The following is a 22,885-nucleotide window of genomic DNA, read 5'->3' as shown; positions in this document are numbered from 1 at the left end:
TCAATAGTCTGGCGACATCGTTAATGTTATTTGATAAAGTTTATATGTAACTTGCGTTGTGACACGTGATTCTCACGCGAGATCATTTCTAGAAGAAAAGATGTTGGATAAACCAAATTGTTGATTTTATTACATTATTTTGATTTTATGTATAAATACATACAATATATACACAACATTGGTACATACAGTATTTTTATTTTGTCAACGAGCTCTTAATTTTTGATTTGTAACATCTAAAGAGATCTTGCAAGAGACTTAAAAATTGTATAATTGACAAATGTTTTCAGAATAATTATTAGAAAAAAAATTGATCAACTCTGATTTTTAAAAGTATTATCCTAGAATATTTCATCTCACGTTTTTTTTAGGGTATGGAGGATCAAATTGCATTCCAAAGTCTACATCTATTTTTTTTTCTTTTATCAGTGTCTTCTGTTAATAACTTTTGCCTTTACCAATATAAAGTGTAATTAAAATTATCTATTCTCAAAAGCATAATAAAATTTTTTAAAACATGCGCCGTATAAACTACAAATTATTTCAAATAACATAAGCCCTGTATAGACTTTTCACATAACATAAATCACGATTCCTAATATATAGTGCATTCAGTTATGATAAAACTAATAGAAAATCTAATAAAACAATGCACAAATGCTGTTGACACATGTTAAAGGCGCAAGGCGGTGCCTTTAGGGCATTATATTTCGTTTGTATTGAGATTACCACAGTAATATACGGTTTCACAAATAGGGGGTTGCGGTTAATTGTAAAAAACCCTTAGGATTTATAGGCTTGAACAATGTGACGTGAACACATTTAAAAGACTCATGTGCACATTATTTATTTCTTCAGGTTTTATACTTTTATAAAGTTTGAGTTATTTTGTTTTTGGAAAATATCTAGGACACAAAACAAATTTAAAACTTTGATATCCTATATATAAAAAAAAGTGCAATGGATCTTAGACCATTGCTGAACAATCATATTTTACACCCTGTATATGTAATTTTTTTTTATAGAAATACTTGATAATTTTTCTCTCATCACAATCGTTTTAAGACCGTTTGTATCCATTACCATATATACCATATATATTACCAATATCCTATTATTTAAAAGAATACTGCTACTAGATGATACTCATTCAGTTTGCTTGTATGTATTTTTTATTAAAAATAAAACCATTATAGATATTTTTTAATTTAATTTTTATTGCTAAATAACATTCTTTACATATAATAAATTTCCTCCTTGCAGGAATATACCAGTTATTGACTAGATTGCTATAATTTACACAGTATTTGCTATATATAGTAATTATTATTAAAAACTCAATATTTGCTATTAATAAAGTAAAATGGCGTATGGTCATATCGATTTGATGATCACACTTTTGTGGATATCGGTTATGATTTTTGAAACTTTGAACTGAGGTGTATCTGGTAGGCGAGATTTTAAATCAGAATTTCGTACTGAACATGCAGAACATTGTCTCTTTCTTCTATTTTAACCTCCTTTTCTTCTACTTCATTTTCTTTGGACCCAATACTTTCTGCAGCAGTAAGTTCCTTTGATTGATTATTTCTATTGTAAATATGTCCTGCAGACATTAGTTATTTTACCCATCATGTAGTTAATACTGGGTTTATTGAAACTCTTGACAAACTCTATAGACTTAACATCAAACGTTGTATCTGGTGAGTGAGTTTTCAAACTAAAATTTGGCACTGAAAATGCAGGACAATGTCTCTTTTGATTCAATAATCCTCGGCAAAACTAAGTCTGAGTTGACTTCTTAATTCTGTGCTAAACCAAACACTGATGAAGATCTGACTTGTGACTAAATTAATTTTTTGTTTGACTATTGACAATATTTTCTATTACTGATCCAACATTCCTAATTAGTTTAATATGCGTAGTGAACTGAAAGTGCAAATAAACCTTTTTACAAACACTTTTTTCATATTCAAGCTTCATCGTGCAGTGCGACAACTTCCAAGGGTGGACTTTCACATGACTCAACCTCCGAACTGATATCACCACCCTCTTCGGATGGAATCGACAAAGATTCTTTGCTCTTTGCCACACTTTTCTTATGACTCATGTAATCCACCACGAGCTCCAAACCAATCAGTGCCCATAGATCCTTCACCTTTTTTTGTTTTTCTTCTTCTGTTTCTTCTGCTGATTTATCCATCACGATGGTGGCTTGTTGATCCTGGATATTTGAAGATCTGGGAGTAGCTGCAGATTCTCTTTCCGCGACACTTTTATAGATATCGGTTATGTTACCCATGATGTAGTTATAAATGGTTTTATTGGAACTTTTGTCAAACCCCATAGATTTTACATCGAACTTTGTTTGAGGTTTATCTGTTGGCGAGTTTTTACATTAGAATTTGGTACTGAAAATGCACAACAATGTCTCTTTTGATTTAATAATCCTCGGCAAAACTAAGTCTGAGTTGACTTCTTAATTCTGTGCTAAACCAAACACTGATCGAGATCTGGCTTGTGACTAAATTAATTTTTTGTTTGAATCTTGACAATATTTTCTATTACTGACCCAACATTCCTATTTAGTTTAATATGCGTAGTGAACTGAAAGTGCAAATAAGCCTTTTTACAAACACTTTTTTCATATTCAAGCTTCATCGTGCAGTGCGACAACTTCCAAGGGTGGACTTTCACATGACTCAACCTCCGAACTGATATCACCACCCTCTTCGGATGGAATCGACAAAGATTCTTCGCTCTTTGCCACACTTTTCTTATGACTCATGTAATCCACCACGAGCTCCAAACCAATCAGTGCCCGTAGATCCTTCACCTTTTTTTGTTTTTCTTCTTCTGTTTCTTCTGCTGATTTGTCCATCACGATGGTGGCTTGTTGATCCTGGATATTTGAAGATCTGGGAGTAGCTGCAGATTCTCTTTCCGCCACACTTTTATAGATATCGGTTATGTTACCCATGATGTAGTTAATACTGGTTTTATTGGAACTTTTGTCAAACCCCATAGATTTTACATCGAACTTTGTTTGAGGTTTATCTGGTGGGTGAGTTTTTACATTAGAATTTGGTACTGAAAATGCACAACAATGTCTCTTTTGATTTAATAATCCTCGGCAAAACTAAGTCTGAGTTGACTTCTTAATTCTGTGCTAAACCAAACACTGATGGAGATCTGGCTTGTGACTAAATTAATTTTTTGTTTGAATATTGACAATATTTTCTATTACTGATCCAACATTCCTAATTAGTTTAATATGCGTAGTGAACTGAAAATGCAAATAAACCTTTTTACAAACACTTTTTTCATATTCAAGCTTCATCGTGCAGTGCGACAACTTCCAAGGGTGGACTTTCACATGACTCAACCTCCGAACTGATATCACCACCCTCTTCGGATGGAATCGACAAAGATTCTTCGCTCTTTGCCACACTTTTCTTATGACTCATGTAATCCACCACGAGCTCCAAACCAATCAGTGCCCGTAGATCCTTCACCTTTTTTTGTTTTTCTTCTTCTGTTTCTTCTGCTGATTTGTCCATCACGATGGTGGCTTGTTGATCCTGGATATTTGAAGATCTGGGAGTAGTTTCAGATTCTCTTTCCGCCACACTTTTATAGATATCGGTTATGTTACCCATGATGTAGTTAATACTGGTTTTATTGGAACTTTTGTCAAACCCCATAGATTTTACATCGAACTTTGTTTGAGGTTTATCTGGTGGGCGAGTTTTTACACTAGAATTTGGCACTGAAAATGCAGAACAATGCCTCTTTTGATTAAACAATCCTAATTCAGCTTCTTCCATTTTAACTTCCTTTTCTTCTACTTCACTTTCTTTGGATCCGGTACTTTCTGCAGCAGAAGGTTCTTTTGGTTGATTATTTCTATCGTAAATGTGACCTGAGACCCTAAGATCTATAAAAAAATGCAAAGGGTCAATCGCATATGGGGGAGTGGGGTATATAGGGGGATACCAAATGGGAGGAGGAGGTGGCAAAACTAGGTTTGAGTTGTTTTCTTGATGCTGAGCTGGACCGTACGTTGATGAAGAAGCCTCTTCGAGTTTTGGAAGCTTTGGAAGTGGATTTAGGTCTTCTGACTGTAAGTAATGTAAGGGTAATTAACAATTTATATGTTGCATAGTTTTTGATTACCTTTTGATGAGGTACAAAATTGCTTGGTCCATTACTGGTAGTCAGCTCTAAGGCAGCTTCCTCGTTTTTTCTCATACTTTTTATTAGCCAAGGTTCCTCATCCATTTTCCCACTAGTTTTTTCAGCTCTTTCTCCCAACGGTGCAGTGGGCATATTGTGATGAGGGAAATTTTCTCTTGTGGGACCTGAAGCCATCCAGCTGCGTTTTCTTTGACGTCTCATTTGGTGGTTGTAGAGCATACTGCCTAAAATTATTTTAAACATAATAAGCCCAATGGTTTCTCTTCGTTACAATGGGTCTTACCAGGAAATGAATTTCCTCGCTGTTCTGCCTTAGCTTGCACGAAGCTCCTTAGCATTTCCGAAAAGAAATAAGTGTTTGGTAGAAGTGACATGTTGTAAAAGTAAGGAGGTGTAGCAGCCAGTAGTCTTGACACTAAATCAGCATTGCGTAGCTCTAGAGGTGACAGCTTGTGTTTTGGCGGTGGTAGAATATGGGTCTCTTGGGCTGAGGACATGCTCTAAATTTCTAAAAAAATGAATTTTATAATAAAATATCACCTTGTAGAATTAAAAAATTAGTTCTGGGAAGCTTAAACTTCTAAATCAATTAATATCAGCTTAAGACAACTCAAGAGGAAACGGACCATTTCAAATCAAAACGTAATCCCTCCTGTCGTTTCCAAGCACTACGTGGAAATGATTTATTAATTTGATGATTCAAGAATATGCCCCTAATTTCTCTATAGTTTCTGGCAATTGAATGGGAAACCGAACGATGCGGTGTGTCGTCGCGGCGTCTTGCTGGGCATAATCGTTTTCGTTAATAGGTTTAAGATTGAGGATCCTTTGGAAAAGGGATTTAAATGCTACGTTCCTGAATTTCGTTTTATTCACTATTAAAAATCCTCATGAGTACCTTCAGACGTTTCAATTAGATTTTTTTTCCATTTTATTCTTCGTTCCTTTTATTATTTGCTAGTACTGATTAAAATTGAATTAGGATTTAATGAAAACTATACCTGAATGAAAGGAGGAAAAATCTGGAACGCAGTCATTGCAAAATAGTACATCTCCAAATTAAAGCGGAGCAATTAATTTAAGTCTGTTTGAATAAGATCCCTTATAGTCGTATGTTTAAGAATCCCTTGTCTAGTACGGAGATAATTCATCATGACAGCATGACGAATTATCTCCGTACTTAAATATAATAATAATTTTTATGTTACTAAATCCTCATACTGTTGTCAAGCTTTTGAAAATTAAAAAAAAAAAATACTTTTTTTCCGAGAAAACAAAAATGAATGTATATAACAAGAAAAACAGATAAGACGAACATCCATATGTATAAATTCGAGATAGGTTTAGATATAGCGAACAAGAGAATTCACTTTAAAGGATAATAGAGCGGTACAAATCTGCGGAATCGACTTTAAAATAATTTAGGGGGAGAAAATGTATATTTGCATACATGACGACGTGCGGGGATTAAGGGAGAGAGTGTTATTTGATACGTTCTGCGTCGCGAGTTTTATCCCTGTGACAACACCGGATTTTTATTTTATTTAAAAGTTTTCGAAAGAATGTAATAATTCCTCGTTCTCCATTAGAGCTGCGCTTCCCCGGGAATTACTCTTAGGAGGTTTTTAAATACACGTTTTTTGGACGCCGTTACATTTTTTGACTTGACAAGAATGGATATATAGTTATACATACGGATGAACTGGTTGATCTAGCCAATTATGTAATTTTATCTAAATTCCGTAGAACAAAAATAGCACATGGAGAATGCATGATTTTAATTGACGAATTGTTTTTGAATCAGGTTGTTTTTAGTGAGTAAAAAAACGATCATATTCTTAATGAAACCGCCTTGGAATTCTCAATTACTTTTTCAAAAGTTAAAAATCTCTATATTAGTTGCACATGCCAATGTCCGTTATCTCACCTAAATTTATTTCTCTTTGGCTTGAAGGATCTTTTATCAAAACTACATCAAGTTCGGCGCATATTATTCTTGCAGGAGACTGTTCCTTCCTGATTTATGTTTCTACCGTACGTCTCAAGAACTTGCTTACCTCCTTTAACTTGACAATGCATGTAAACTCCACGACTAAAATTTTTCAATTGTTTTCTAGAACTATTGACTATGTTTGCTCGACCCTTTCTAGCAAAAAAAATTAACTGTAGTGTAACGATATTGTAAACACCAAGAAACCACCTGATTCTCTGTCATTCCGCAATGACACAAGTGGTACACCACACGACATCTCGAAGGTTAGCGGGAATCTTCCTGAACAGCGTTTTGTCCAGTATATATGGAGCCGTATCGCCGATAGTAGTCAGTTCATTGAGTTCACACTTTACTATAGCGAACTACTTAATTCACACTTATCAACAGAAAAACGCTACGATAGTGTAGAAAGCGCGGGCCTATTGGATCATGAGGCAATCTTATGTAACATCTTTAAAACTTACATTTAAATTAAACTTGTACCACGGTATGAACGGTTGTATACTAGTACTAACTTCAATCGGTTTCAAAAACTAAATAGTTATATAGTCTAGATATTCCGCCTAATATGTCCGATCCGATATCAATATTTCAAAAAGTGGTGCATGTATTTAATGTTAGTTTTCCAACCATTAAAATCTGATGAGGGTTGGAAAATAGTTAATGATATACGTCGAAAGAATATTGATCATTCACTTCCTCGATAAAGTAAATACATTCTTTTGTAACATAGCCCAAGTTCTTTAAAGAGATTAGAGTCCTGTACTAGATCTAACAAGTTACATGAAAAATGTGTCCATTAAGAATTCATTTTTCATTCTTTCAACTAACTTAGATGAGTTAAAAAAACTTTACAGTTCATTAAGAACAACTCTTCGGGAGAGGATGGAGTATCAGGGCCTATACTTTTATACAATCGATCAATTCATCTGTGACTTCTTGGATCTTGGACATCATTTCCAAATTATTAAAAATTAACAAAAGTAATAAAGTAATTCCTATCCATAAAGGTGAAAACTCAGAGGAGTCTGTCAACTTTAGACGCATTTGTCTATTGTCCACTTTATCCAAATTGTTGGAGAAAATGGTAAAATCTCGTTTGATATGAATTTTCTGACATTAAACAACATCCTTGGTATACCCCAATTTGGTGTGCAAGAAAAACAAAAAACAGACGATGACATTTACAACTGTATAAACAGATTAATTGTAAAGGGGTTTCAGCAGCAGTCTTTGATGATTTATCAAAGGCTTTTGATGGTGTAAGTCATAGAATTCTGCAGCGAAAACTAGAACTGTATGGCATAAGGGGCATGGTCCTTCGAGCCGGATCATAGGGACCCTATTGATATCTTCTTGAATTATAGTAAATGATACAATATATGAAATTGTTAAATAATTACTTTAATTTATATCAAATTACTTGAAAATATTCTCAAATATTATGCGCGTTCCGGTTTACATGTTGACTTTTTTGCACATTAAATAGTCTTAATTAATTGTAGGAAAAAAGAGTGGGTGACGGAACTGTCTAACGTCAATCAGCCTTAGGGTCTATCTGCACGTCAAACAAATTAGTATAAAGGGAAATTCACAATTTTTCTTGGTCTCATAATAGACAAGGATCTTCAATTTGAACAACACATTACAAGTTTGGCAAAAGGGTTTTTTAGTGTTGTTTTGCTATAAGGGTAACAATTCAAGAACTTAAATCAACAGTTGGCAACGACGGTTTACTTTACCTTAACTGAGTCATGCGTTAGGTATGGTATCAGCTTCTGAGGGAATAGTAGCAACTGTATTATTCAACAACTTTTTATTGTACGACAACATGCCCTTATATATGTGGGGTACAACTTGGGAAATCATAAAAGCCCTTGTTCATACGAGAGGAAGTTCTTAGGGTCACAAGTCTCTACATAATGAAAGTTGCTTCTCAAGAAGCAAATTGTTCAAACATCGACATAAATTTATAGTAGAAAATCTACAGTTTCAGTTTAAATTCCGTTTGTATCACTTATTTACGTTTGTAAGATACGATTTTTATTATTACCCCTAGACTTTTCTCTATCAAATCGTAAAAAAAATATATTAAAAAAAGGTTAGAAAAGCTAAACCCTCCCAAGTGCATTTTGTGATGGTGCTGCAGACATGTGGACCAGTACGATGGATTTAACTACTTAGCATCTTAGGCTTTTAGTGAATTTAACAATTATAAGAACAACAATAAAAAGTTTTTCTTATACCAAAGAAATTTTTCTTATACCAAAATTGTAACTTCTTAAGTCCCAGAAAACAAACCTTCCCTATTAATACACTCCATTAAAAAAAATGTGAAATGAAATGCAGTCTGGTCCAGGAAGGAATAATTTTTAATGTTATCTAGCGTTTAGTTCAATTGACATTTCTCACCCGCTCCCACTAAAATCCAGATATCTGCAAAAAACAGATTAAGTTCTACAAGCATTGCTTAAAACATGACATAATTTATATAAGCTAGTAAAAATGTTTCGACTTCTAATCCAGTTGCTATTCTCCGAGAATCAAGGCAAATGAGGCGCCCAATAGTACTTAAAATAGTTCTCTCAGGTATTATTTTCACGTTACTCTCGTTGACTTTATTATATTTTTTTCTCATTTTATCTTGTTTCACTTTTGCGAATTCTTCTTCTCCATCTTCGTCGTTTTCTATTTACATTTCTTTATCATAAACTTGTCTATTAGGACTGCTTTTTTTACGGAATTCATTGGCACAAAAGGGCAAATACTATTGTCTCCAAGTATCATGAGTTGCGCTAATGCTACGAAGGTGTCTGTGATATTTTTCTTAATGTTCCTCAAGTTATAATGTTCGGGAAAGAAATCCTTTGAGAGATGTGTCCACAGACTTGCACTTCTCCATAAAAAGGAATCCCGATATAGTAACATTCTAGGCGTCTGCAGATCCACTTGATATTCATGACTCGCTTTTTACCTTGATTGATGGTATGGGTAAAACAGAGTAAGATCCGCCACCTTCCTTCTATTCGCCAAATTGTCCAAGGTTCTAGTTATCTCTGGATCTCATTGTGGTTATTGCAATAGAACCATTTTTCCTGGTCAATGGTGGAATTATGGATCTACAGAAACTTTGGCCAAGTGCTTTTGCTACAGACCAGAACGATCTTGATCAATTTGGGAAAATGAGAAGTTTGTTCTTCACTCTTTTATTATATTTTTTTTATAGCTCGTCTACTTGCACGCATTTCCCAAGGCAACAAAGTTGAGACGATTTGCAAGACTTGCCTTTTCGTTTGTTATATTGTACCACATAACATCGAAACCTGGTGGTTCCAGACCTTCTTTCCGCTTTTCCTTCTTCCGGCAAGATATATCGCTTCTAATACAGACGGCGAGTCCAAAGTTGTACCTAAATCGGGTATGGAGGTCGTATCCAGGATACATCATATGAACCTTGATTGTTTCCTAGTTTACTTTCGTCTCTGCTAGAACTAAAATTTGAGGTCAGTTTGTTTGCAGTGGTTCAATCAATGTTGCTGCAGCTCTAATAGCTTAAGAGAAAGCACTCATGTTTTCAAGATATTCGAATTCAATAGTCATACATTTCTTTCAAGCAATCTTATGCTCCTTGAGAGATTCTTACTTAAACTAGATCAAACAATCACAGTATTTAAATTTCCAATAAGTAATTATAAAATTATAATTTTTAACAAATTCCTGTAATACAATCTTCTTATAATCAGGCATTAACCAAACAAGGTAATCGAAGAAGTTTTGAATGAAAACTGCTTGCTCGGAGACGAAAATAATAAGCGTCGTTAATTTTAATAAGACTGAAAGCTTACTTATCTCGGTTTTAGGAAGAGAACCTATCAAGACTTCCTTTACCGTTAAAAAATATGTATATAAAGTTTCCCTCTTTTCCAGAGAGTACATATTTTAGGCATCGTAAACAGAGCCAGGTGTTTAAGCATGCATAACGCTGACTGATTTCAACTAGCGGCTGGCGAAATTTGAATTTTAAATTTTTGGTACAGTCAGCCCGGGAATGTAATTGATGCTGATTGTTTTGGGAATCCGCGTGAATAAGGATTTCTTTTTATATCTTCTGGATTGCTATATGCAGTTCTTCACCGTCATTTATTAAATTGATTTCTGTCCCTCTTAGCAGTATTTAGCAATCACAAGAAAGATCCAGAATATTTGAGACTGCTCTTGACTCAGAATGATCTACATTTATTTAAAAGTAGTATTTGTTCTGGTCAAATTTCCAACCTTTGCCTGCTTGGATCATAAATCTTAAAAAAAACATTCGATAATTTAATTTAAAGGCATCGTAATTCTTGTTTCATTGGAAATTATTACACGACCTTATTGTCTGTAAAGAAATTTTAAATTTTCCCTATTTGAAGGTATTGATGCAGCTTTATTCAGGGCATCAAGTTCATATAAAAAGTTGCATTAAAATGATTGCAGGAATCCGTGCATCAATGCTTGCCTTCTTCTAGTGGACAAGAATGGATTAATTAATCTATTGATTGATTATTTAATTGAATATTTCTTCTATTAGTATTTGGCATAGATACTTCATTCAGCAAATTATCAGTACAAATACTCGTAGATGAAGTCAGAGGCTGTTTGTCTGTGATCATCCTCATATAATAATCGTATATTCAAATGGGAATTTCCTTAGAGTCTGATCTATTTTCTACCAAACTGTTTATTTATTTCCTTCATTAGTAATGTCAAAGAAATCTCAACATTCGCTGTGGCGTTTTCTATATATTTGATTCCAGTGATCTTCAAATCATTATTCCAATGATTTATGACATGTATCTTATTAGATGCAGGATCAGGGCCTATGAAATGCTTTCTAGTAGTATTGAGCGTTCCTCTGGTTTAAGCTGAAAAATGTTGTCTGTAATTGTCTATAATTCTATACAAACTTTGGTTAATTTTTAGAAAAAGTATTTATAGAGGCTTGACTATTTGTAACAGACGTGTGATCTCAATTCAATATAAGTAGGTCTATTATGGGTGGATGATATACTTTTGATAATTTAAAGAGATTCAGAGCAATTGAGAAAGAAAACAAAAGCCTTCAATTAAATAAAAATCCGCTTTCATTAAAGGCTTTTGTGGGTAATTTGAAGAAGCCCAAGTTCTTGGAATAAGACTAAGCGTGCTTTACTTAGAAGCATTAGGAAGTCATTTATAACGTTTAAGAGCAATTTAAAAACACCCAAAAATCTAGAATAAAATGAACATTTATTTTCCTTAGAGGCACTTGAGAGTAATTTAAAGACACCCAAGTTCCTGAACCAAAATAGAAATTGCGTTACTTAGAAGCACTTAAAGGGAAATCAAAGATCCTTAGAGCAATTCGGAAATACCCAAGTGCCTGGAATAAAATAAAAATCGACTTTAATTCAGGCTTTTAAAAATAATTTGAAAACACCCGAGTTTTTGTGATGAAACAGAAATTGCGTCACTTAGAGACGTTTGATTGATAATTAAGTGAAAGATGATTCGGAAAAAAAATTAAATTAATTCGGAAACACCCAAGTGCCTGAAATAAACAAAAAATCAACTTTATTTACAGGCTTTTGAGAATAATTTGGAGACACCTAAGTTCTCGGAATAAGTCAAAGCATGTTTTATTTAGAGACGTTTGGGTGTAATTTATCGAGTCTGAGAGCAATCTGGAATAACCTAAAAACATGGAATAAAATAAAAACTTACTTTCCAAGAGGCATTTGGGAGTTATTGACCTAGACACTCAAGTTCCCAGAATGAAACAAAATTTCTTTACTTAGAAGTCTTTCAGTGGAATTTAAAAAGCTTTAGAGCAATTTGGAAACACCCAAGTACCTACAATAAAATAAAAATTTACTAGAGCTAAAAAATGTTGCAAATTATTTTATACAATCTTTGTTTGTATATATATTTATACTGATATTCTTTTTGCTGCAAATACTATAGGAAAATGGATAACTGTACTTAATAGGGCAAGAATTTCTTACTGTGAAATTCTTAGGTATTATTTATAGAGTTTGAGTACAATTTATAAAACCCAAAAAAAAAATAAATAAAATGAAAATTTACTTTCCTCGCATGCCTTTGAAAGAAATTTGAAGACACCCAAGTCCCTGGAATAAAATAAATATGCTTTACTTCGAAGCATTTAAGTGGAATTTAAAAAGCCTTAGAGCAATTCGGAAACACCAAATGCCTGAAATAAACTAAAAATTTACGTTATCCAAGTTTCTAGAGACTATTGAGTTTTACGAGTAGTGACTGAGTGCAAGGCCAAAAAATCCCTCAAAAAAAAACCCTAAAGCTATAGGGATTATTGTAAATTGGTCATTGAGGTATTTGTAGGGAATTGGAGTTCCATAGAAATGGATCACAATTCATAAAACAACATAATGAATGGAACAGTATTTAGAAACAATCCTAAAATCATATAATTTCAACATAATTACACTTTTTTGAAGAATGGTAAAAAATACTCATGCCATAATCTGATACCTTTTATATATGCTTAATTGAAAAGAACAATAACACATTAGTTATTAACCTGAAAGCAAGAATGAGAAAAACACAGTCGTATGAAGAGAAAACGAGTAATATGATAAAATATAGAAGAAAAAATAATGATATTTATCTTGCTACTATAGCTAATACATGATTTACATGAGGACTTATAATATAAATTGCTTAAGGAATAAAGAATTTATAAATGTAGTGGTCTAACTTAAATTTAGCTTTAAATAGTTAATAAAAAAGCTCTTACTCAATAGAAATTAAATTTTGTAGCTACAACCATTATATATTGTTACTTCCATAACACTAATAAAAATAACCTATAAGTGGCTAAATTAACTCTACCAATTATAGTTATTAGGTATCATGTCCTTAATAAAAAAAGGCAATATAAGATAGCTCTTATCACATATACTCAATTTTTTTGCATTCATTAGGAGACCATTTTTAAATTATTATCGGTAATAGGAGTTTTTTTTTAAAGAAAATTGACATTAAATAAAAAACTAATTAGTTTCTCTCGAAACTTTTCAAGGAAATGGAAACTCCTTTTATAATGCATACTTTAAACAAGAAGCTATATGTTTTTATAAATACATTTTCCCATGTAGTTATATATAGTGGTTTTGTTTCCTGTAATCTAGCTGACCGTATTCAAAGCGAGCCCTCTATTCAGGAATGCCTGACTTTCCACCTCTGCAAAAGTTTCCCTTTACCAGGTTTGCCCATTGTCTGGCTTGTCATGAAGGTTTCCTAAGCGTATGCCCTGTTGATTCCATTGTTTCGAAACTGGCCGTGCATGACCTATATGATAGAGACTACGGAATTTTAGATTTAATCTTGTTTAACGGCAAACGGTGAGCGTCAAGTAGTATACACCTGCGACAGCTCATTTATGTATTTTTTTCTTTCTATTTTTGCATTTTATTTAATCAATATATTTATTTAATCAACTAATTCTAAGGTTTGAGATTTGGTCCTTAAAAATTGAGATTTATTTATTAATAGATTCTAGTTTAAAACCCACATTTTCTTTATCTTGTGGGGTTAACTTCTGGATCGAGTGGATCGAAGTATTCATACTAGACCTTTATGACTGAATAATGGTGAGCCACTGGACTGGTATATACAGAAACGAAAAAGGGTTTAGTCTGATAATTATTAGACTTCGAACACCTGGAAGATATCTAATATTTAAGAATTTATCATTGGTCTTCTCTCTTTGGACGGGCTTTTCTAGCCTACTGGAAAAAAAAACTACAATGGAGGATTGGTTGCTTGCATTAAGAAAAGAAGCCAGGTAGGGTCTATATGTGGAAAGTTACATACTACTTTTTTAACAAAGATGGCTGACTTATATTAAATTGTAATAGAGATTTCTGCAGCCACGAGTTTATTTTCTTGAATAATCAAACTTAAATTTCCAATAAAACTTGTTCGCTTTGGAAATCAAATGGAGATAACCCTGGTCTAAATGCAATTTTAAATTATTCTCTTGAGGTCATACAAATTCTTAAGTTAACCAAAGAAAAAACAGCTTCCCATTTTCTGGGTGTATCCTTCAAATCTCACTTGACTCCCACACAAGCGCAACATCTTAAAAATCTAAGATAAAAACTAGATCAAAGGCGTAAAATTAGAGATAACGTTACTATAAGATACGTCAACAAGGTCCCACGCATTGTTCCCTCTATAACTAAAGAGCATACTACCAGTAAGAAACGCGATCGGGAGGAAAATAGCGCTGGTAATCGCAAGAATCCACTAACCTAATGGCTCCTTAACTCCAATAAACATTCCGCAATCTAAAAATCACATCAACCGCAGTAAAAAGCCATCAATAAAAATATGCAGCTAGAATGTTGAAGATGCTAAAAATATTTTACAACTTTTTATAGAAGCATGCGCATTTGACTTATCTGTCTCTGTGAACTTTGGTGCATTGAAGAGTTCCAGATACCTGCGTTTTTAAGAAACTTCTTAGAGGCAGTGTTAGACTTGCTATAATTTTTAAGGGTACTTATAAGATTATTGTTCTGGATAAGAGCCTTCAGGTGGATACTTGTAAAAAGATCTTATAATTCTTGTACGTTTATTTCTGAGGGTACTACACTCAATTACTTGAGCTCAGACCAAACGGTGAATAATAGAGGCAGAATTTTGAATGTATTAATTCTTATTGTTTTACTGTATTAAACGGGCGCTCGTTAGTGACACTCTTCCTAAGTTTACCTTTTCCAATCATAATGGAAATAGTACGATTGATCTTAGTTAAGTAAATTTAACTAGCTTTAACATTATTAACCATTATTTCCATTGTCTAACCATTTCCCAATCTAATAGAGCTAAGCATTGCCTCGGATATCATCCCAACTAATATTGATAATTCCAGCCCATTTTTAAAATAAGATAAGACCAAAATTGCTGACTACAGATCTGCCTTGCTTCTTCCTTAACAAGTGAAGCTTCCTTCTGAGATTAACAAAATATTTGAAAATATTTGATAATTTAAAAAACGCGATCTATGAGTATTCCGAATCAATTGGCTTATTTTGCACGCAAAACAATAAGCAGTATAACCCACTTAAAAAAAAGTAATCCACGGTTTGATTAGGAGTGTATGGTAATAGAGAAGCAGTTAACACGGTGCCTTAAAAATGCAGAAAATGTAATTTTGATCAGGTTAAGAAGGTGACTTATTTGGAAGTTGATAAAAGTATCGCCATATATTAAAAGCCAAAAAATCTTTTTATCAAAGCTTTATAATTAGCACATTATCCAACACAAGTGATCAACTTTCATTCTGGAGATGTATTAAGAGATTTTCTAGCGCATCTTACAAATCCAATCTTCTGGTTGAGCAGTGGGAACAATTTCTCGCTTCGACTTTACATTATTTTGTGGCACCTTCAATCCTACTCTTGACTTACCACTTACTGCAGAGAAATTGATTTTAACGCTAATAAAATTTAAATTAAACAAAACTCCAGGACTTGATATGATTTCTTATGAATATTTTTAAAGTCACTTCTAAATAACTGGATTTTATACCTTTGTGCTATGTTCAATAAAATTTTGGAAAAGTTCCAAAAAAGTACTACTTGGGAAGTTCCAAAGTCATGGGGTGATAATTTATTTTTGATGCTGTTTAAAAAAGGTTATTGTCAGGGTCCAACTTAGTATCGTTCTATAGCTCTTATTAGCTGTACAGCTAAACTTTTTAGTCAAATTAAAAAATTTAAATAGATTACAGCTATGAGTAGAAGCCTCCAGTTTATACCCGAGTCTCAATCAGGATTTACGTAGATCTAAAAGGGGGTATGTAGGCAACGTTTATACTATTACTTCAAGTAAACAGCTCCAATTAAGACTTAAAAAAATAACGGTATTAGTTGCTTTTATCGATTTTAACCGCGCCTTCGATTCAATTCCTCATGACTTGCCTTACAAGAAACTTTTTGGATTTGGGGTTAGCGTCGCTTTTTTACAGATTCGAAAATGTTTTTATGATTCCGCCTCAGTTAGAGTTAAGGCTAATAATGAAAACACCTCAAGCGATGTAATAGCGGAGGGAGTACTGCTGGGTGAATCGCTCAGTCCTCAGCTTTTTTCTCTTTAACTTTCTGATATTGATAATTTTTTTGCCAGTCATGGCTCTTGGGGTATAAATATTGATGGATCCCATAATATTATCCTTCTATTTTAAACAGATTACTTGGTTCTTCTAGCTGACAACAAAATCGAGATGGAATGCTTTTACTGTTGGAAATCTACTTGGCAAATAACCAATTTGTTATATATATGCAAAAGAGTAAAATAATATATTACAGAACCGGTCAAAACCTTCAACTTTATTCTCAAATGCAGACCACATTTCTGTTACCTAGGTGTTACTTTCTCAAGCTCGTCACTTTTTAGAAAGAAGGCTAGAAAATCTACCACCAAAGCCGATCAAGCGATTAGTGCAGCATTAGCTACATTATCATCTGCATGAAACTATTCCGTCTTCCAACATTGGATCATATAGTTTCAAAACTATTTTTATTGCCCTTCCAGTTTGGGTATACCAAATGAGATATTCGATATTCTGGATAGAGTTCAGTGACCTTTTTACAACATTTTTTTTTATCTCTTCCTAGGAATACATCTCTGCACTTTAAACTCTTTAATTAAAATTCAGTATATGGTTAAAAATCGTTTGCCTAAGATCTGCTTTAATCGTCAATTTAGTTTACTATCACTTATCAATAATTCTGATTACAAATATAACTGGGCGGCTCAAATCAGGGAGATATTTAGTCCTCTAGGACGCCAGGATATTTGGATCAACCTTAATGCCAATGAAAGACACCCACTTCTTGCGGCGATCAGTGGCATGTGCTTTCAATAGGATCTAAACATTGCTCAAAACTCTCTTAATTACATTATATTTTATAGTATATTTTCCCATAATGAAAATGTTCCTGCAAAGCACTAACCCTTTCTATCTATTATTCAAGAATTGAATGAATGTCTCAAATCAGACTAAATCATAATATTTTCGACAGATTTTCCTTTAAGAGTATAATATTTCGATTAGACCTAAGTGAGATCTGTTCTATGTGTAATATGTTAAAACTAAAGATAATTTAACATGTGCTGTTTGTATGTCCATAATATCGCTCAGTTCGCATTATTGAGTCTCGTAATAGCTTAAACTTTATCAAAACTTTACATACTATAGCCCCGCAATACATAAACACTATGGATGGTGTTGAATGTAGTGTATTAAGATTAAGGGCCTTTCTTAGGCATGAGTAGTTTTGTAAATGGTGTATTTTTTTTTGCTGGAAAAAGAACTATTATGTTAATATACGTTGTTAGAACTTAGGGACAATTTATGAAATTATTGTAATTAGGATTTTCTTTCTTTTTATTGGTGCTTTCTTTGTGTTTTAAAAAATTTTGTTTATTTTCGTCAAATAATTTTTTTTTCGTTATAGAAATTTTATTTCTAGAAACAATATAAAATAAATAAAAAATATTGAATGATTCTTTCACTTACTTGAATGATTGGAACAGTATTGCTAAAAATTTATTCATTCTAATAATAAAGCAAAGCAGGAGAGTGTAAAAAAGTGAGTGAGAAAAAAGGCAGAAATGTTGTAATAATTTTGCTATGTAACATGTAAAATATTTGAGTGCGTAAGCTTCAAGATGCCTTTGAATAACAAAAAGATAAAAACTCTCGCCTTTTATGAAAAACGTGGGTTAAGCCTTTAATGAGGTAACAAAGACCTTTCTCAAGGAGATCTTAGGGAAAAGGGTCTGGAGAACCCAAATAATTGTTGGAGATTATTAAGTAAATGCCTTAGATTTTATTGATTTCCATCTCATAGTTAAGCTTCCCTGTCGGCTTGTGATATTGCAGAAATATTGCAGCAATAATTCTTTTGATATATTACTTCTGCAATATTGTTACAACATTACAGTAACATTGCATTTCAAATATAACAAATATAATATTACATGTTTATTGCTACAATATTGCACATACATTGCAAAGTTAATAATGCACATATGTAGTTATTGTAATATTGCTGCAATATTTCGTTATTGTTGAAAATGTAATATATCAGTAAAATGCTAGTGTAATGTTGTATCTATATTGCAAGCACACTATTGCTGTAATGTTGTTTATATAAAATTCCAGCAATATTTCATTTCAATTTATATTTTAATATTTCATCTGCAATATTGCGTATATACTGTTAACTTTATTTGCACCTGCAATACTTTTGCAATATTTAATAACCATCACAAATGCGATATATATCACTGAAATTCGCTGTGTAATATTGCAGCCATATTGCTTATGTAAGATATTTAATGATTGATTAAATAGCTGATTAATTTCACAGTGTTTATTAAGTGGGTTTCAATGAAATATAATACTAATAATCAAAATATATAGATAGTACAATTATTTATTATTATCCAGGTGTGTAAATATATACATATGTATTCAACAAAAAACGCAATTAATTATTACACAATTTACAAACTTTATTTCTAAACTAATTGATAATATTTTAATTGGCACTCATACAACTTAATTCAGGCTTTCAGACTCACTCCGTGAAGAATGGGAAAAGTGACGTGAGTTGTATCACTGTAAGATAGTTTTAAAATTTTACATCGTACATTTTCGCAGGGCCATAAATGTATTTCTTTACTTTTTTACATACGTCGATACCAAGATCAGAAGATTTAAAACTGCCAAGTTCTATAAATATTTCCCGTATATACTCTCTCTTTTATATATTAATGATTTTTGTATGTTCTTTTAGTTTCAGAGAGCAGTAAATATCAGGTTCCAAGTAACAACGATGTAGAGTTTGACGAACCTAACGACAACCCACAATCAGTAGAATCCCTGTTGAAAATTTCGGTAAAATAGATATATAAATAAAATATTTATAAATTAATTAATTAATTAATAAAATATATACATAAAAATAAATAAAATTTTTAATATAAAAAATTTCTGTTATAATTACAAAAACTTTCCGCTCTGGGAAAATTTTTCTAAAATTAAAAATTAAAATGTACAGAAATGAACAAGGTCTTACTCCAAACGGTGAATAGACTCTTACATAATGTGTACACGCTGGACAAACGTGTTCGTGAGATTAAAAATGTGAAAGAACAAGTACGTCCCTGTGCCGTCGAAGAAGATAATGACCAAACATTTAACGAACATCCAGTTATCTCTATACCAGAAAAATTTGCAGACTTTGAGAAGTAACTTGTTGAAAAAGTTTCAATAATAAAATTGTAAGCATACTTACAAAACAATATGCATATTCTTTTTAAAGGTATTGAAGTATATTTGTATTATCTGCATAATTGCTAATGGTTATTTACTTTTTATTTTATTGCAGGTAGACAATATGAAATCTGTGGGGGTTAGAAATCATGTTGAGCTGACAAGCAATATTCTGAAAGGGTTTTCATCTGACGATGCGGCCAGGCAATTTAACATGACTACAACGAGAAAAGGAGAGACCCCGAAAAAATGCATTTGATGAAACCCAATTATTAAAATGTATAAGATATTTAAATTAAAAAATTCAAATTACCAATTTTCTTATAATATATGTAAAATGGAAACTCCAAATGACAAATCCGAACCAAGTATTTGATGAATCGGACTTGAGGAAAAATGTAATAGCCACTTGGTTATCTCAAGCGCCCTAAAAAAACCTAATTTGATTCTTTTTATAACTTTATTTTTATGGAAATAAATGTTTGCAGGATGAAGAAGGAGAAAAGACAGCTCTCGATTATGGACATCACTGTATAATAACAGAACTTTGATTCACAATTTACGTTTTTTTTTCTATCCATTAAAAAGAAGTATATAAATGTACATATATTTATTAAAAATACAAATTACAAATTCCTGAATGTTTTACTCTCTTATAATAAATGACTTTATCCCAATATATAATATATCCTTTAACTTATTCCTTACCTTTCATCAATAATATTAGTAATAAGAATGGAATATTAATTTTGTTATATTTTATCAATATAAAATTAATATAAAATATAGCAGCAATATAAATGAAAGATATAAGTAATATTACGTGAGTATTACTACAATACAGCACATACATTAATGCAATATTACATCAGTAACATACCCCATGAAATATTGCTATAATGTTTCAGCAATGTTGCGGATACAATAAAAAAAAGCGGACATTAAAACATTGCTGCAATACGCAATATTGCAGATGTAATATTTCTGCAATATAATTTGTCAACTTTATGAGTTTTTTTCGGTTTAAGCTCTTTCATGAATGGACTATAAGTCTAGACCCTAGATTTCCTTTATTTGTAGAGTTAATCTCTAGATCGAGCTGATCAAAATATTTATACTACACCTTTATGACCCATTAGGTGAGTCACTGACATGCACCTTATTAGACTTCGATTATTTTAGATGAATGACAATTGAGAAATCATTAAACAACATAAATTAATTTAAAGTTTTAATGATGTAATCAAGTGTTGCCCTTTAACTAATATCCTCAGCGAGCCTACACGAATTTCAAGAACAATCGCTGTAAATATACGATCCCCAAACAAACCCAAAACCAATTTCTGTTTCCATCCAGTTAAGTAGAAACTCTTTCAGATCGCAGGCAGGGATTATATTTCGCTTCTGATCCGGTGGTTGACAATGCCCGCCCGCGGTTTCCCGCATATAAAAGATTCGCCCAACAAAAGATTATTAAGTTTGACGAGCAAATTTCAACAGCCAGCGCAGTTACAGTTAGAGAATATTCTCCGCTCATTGCCGGCGTTGGAAGTGGAGGACGGAGGAGTCTCTCTGTCTGTTAAACCAGCGCCGCATGCCTCTTGCTCGCGCTTATGTTCTCTCCCGTTTTAATTGTGTCCGTTCGTGGATGCGAGAAGAACTTGGAGTTTGGATTCCAGGGATGGACTTTGGATAAAAATCTGATGACTTTATGTTTTTATTGTAAAGGAACTAGTGGGAGATAAGTACATGGTTTCTGGAAGGCCTGCACTCTATGAGTGTAACAGAGTAAATCTATAAAAAACATTTGTAAAAATCTTATAAAAAAAATTAAAATTACGAAAGGGATGGTATAGTATTTGGTAAAATACTCTTCCAAAAGTTTCACAACCACTATCATATAATAAAAAATAAATACATTTTCTTTAGAGTTAATTTTAAATAAAATATCCCATATTTCATATTATTTTAAATTCTGACCGAAATATAAAAATTACTAAAACATTATGGGTGTCTTCGGTATGTTTTTTGCATGAAAATAACGAACTTAGTTATAAGAAAAGCTAAAAACAGTTTTTGTAAAATGATATTACTTTATTTTACGCATAATATCTAACATTTCACGTGACTGAAAAAATCTAGAGGGAATTCTCCACTTCAAAAAGGGATCAAGAGGAAATTCTCCACTTCCAATTTTTTTACTTTATCCTCACTTTTTTATCAATAAATATATTCAAACTCAAAATTATATGTAAAAATTTAAAAAAAAATCGGTTTTTAGACGTTCCTTAACTTTGCCGGATCCAATATTTATCCAAATCTATCCATTTTACAAAAAATCCGACTATTTTTCGTTAGTTCTGACAAAAGTCGCTATTTTCCATAATTACCGTTGTGAACAACTACAGGACACGTTGCGCCAAATATGGACGTAAATCTTTATGCAGTGAAGACTATATATTTGTGTTCTGTGGTGAAGACCACGAAGAACAAAGAGAAGTAGAGACGTACCCTTGCTAAGATTGCGAAATGGCATACAGAGAAGAGCGGGAAAGAACTGGATGCTTCCAGCACAAAACAGGTGAACATGGAAGAGGCCTCTATCCAAGAGTGGATTAATACAGGCTGATGAAGATAAAGAATACCACACATATGTTTCAGAACAATCACCGAACATTATTTTCATAATTCAAAGGATATTCCAGAAATATTCAAGCAAGAAATTCAAGGTCTGTGTCGTCAATTTAAATATTTTTGGAAGGCTTTACTGAATGTATTTATTGAGTAGTTTACAAAAATCTTAATATTTTAATACTTGATGTAATTATATTGTTGACCCAAGTTTGATATTAAAGCTGATATGAAGGTTGATATGATTTCTGTACCAAAAAGATTATTTCCAGTTTCCTTGTTTCTTCAATGCAATGCATTGAAGAAACCCTGATACTACTATCAAAGGCTTTACAAGAATCAGAATATTTTAATATTTCATGTAACGATTTTATTGATTCTAGTATTCCATGGAGTATTTCATGAATTTGAAAAAATCTTGATACTGGTCAAATGCCTCACAAAGACCTAAAAATTTGAAAAGTCTTTTAATAATTATATCGATTCTAGTTTTATATGAAAGCTGATAAGTTCCTTTAATAAAAATATTATTTCAACTTTCCTTTCGCCGTTTTGTGGTTATTGAGTAGTTATGCAATTGATTAAAAAAATCTTGATACTATCAAAGGTCTTACAAAAATCTGAAGAGTTTAATAATTTATGTCACGATTTTATTGACTAGTTTCATATAAAACTTTATGAGTTTTTTAGCCTTCTGGAAATTATTGAGT

General features: G+C 32.4%; 1 protein-coding gene across 7 annotated transcripts in view; it reads right to left on the bottom strand.

Annotated features, from left to right (window-relative positions):
• Positions 1-1,197: 1,197 nt before the first annotated feature.
• Positions 1,198-22,885, bottom strand: part of LOC126734489 (uncharacterized) — a 36,798-nt gene continuing 15,110 nt past the window's right edge. For 2 of the 7 annotated variants that reach the window (XM_050438138.1, XM_050438139.1), the window contains exons 2-4: positions 4,481-4,705; positions 4,177-4,421; positions 2,908-4,121 (exon numbers count right to left, since the gene is read on the bottom strand). In XM_050438138.1, coding sequence (XP_050294095.1) covers positions 3,330-4,121; positions 4,177-4,421; positions 4,481-4,694 — 1,251 coding nt within the window. In that variant the 5' untranslated portion in view covers positions 4,695-4,705 and the 3' untranslated portion in view covers positions 2,908-3,329. Of the gene's footprint in view, positions 2,030-2,352; positions 4,122-4,176; positions 4,422-4,480; positions 4,706-11,932; positions 12,062-12,986; positions 13,054-22,885 lie in introns of those variants that run through there. The other 5 variants (XM_050438142.1, XM_050438141.1, XM_050438140.1 and 2 more) reach the window with 5 other exon arrangements.

The sequence above is a fragment of the Anthonomus grandis genome, chromosome 3 (assembly GCF_022605725.1).
Source record: "Anthonomus grandis grandis chromosome 3, icAntGran1.3, whole genome shotgun sequence".
Taxonomy (NCBI): domain Eukaryota; kingdom Metazoa; phylum Arthropoda; class Insecta; order Coleoptera; family Curculionidae; genus Anthonomus; species Anthonomus grandis.
The sequence above is the reverse complement of the archived record's forward strand: the minus strand, read 5'-3'. Positions and strand labels throughout refer to the sequence as shown.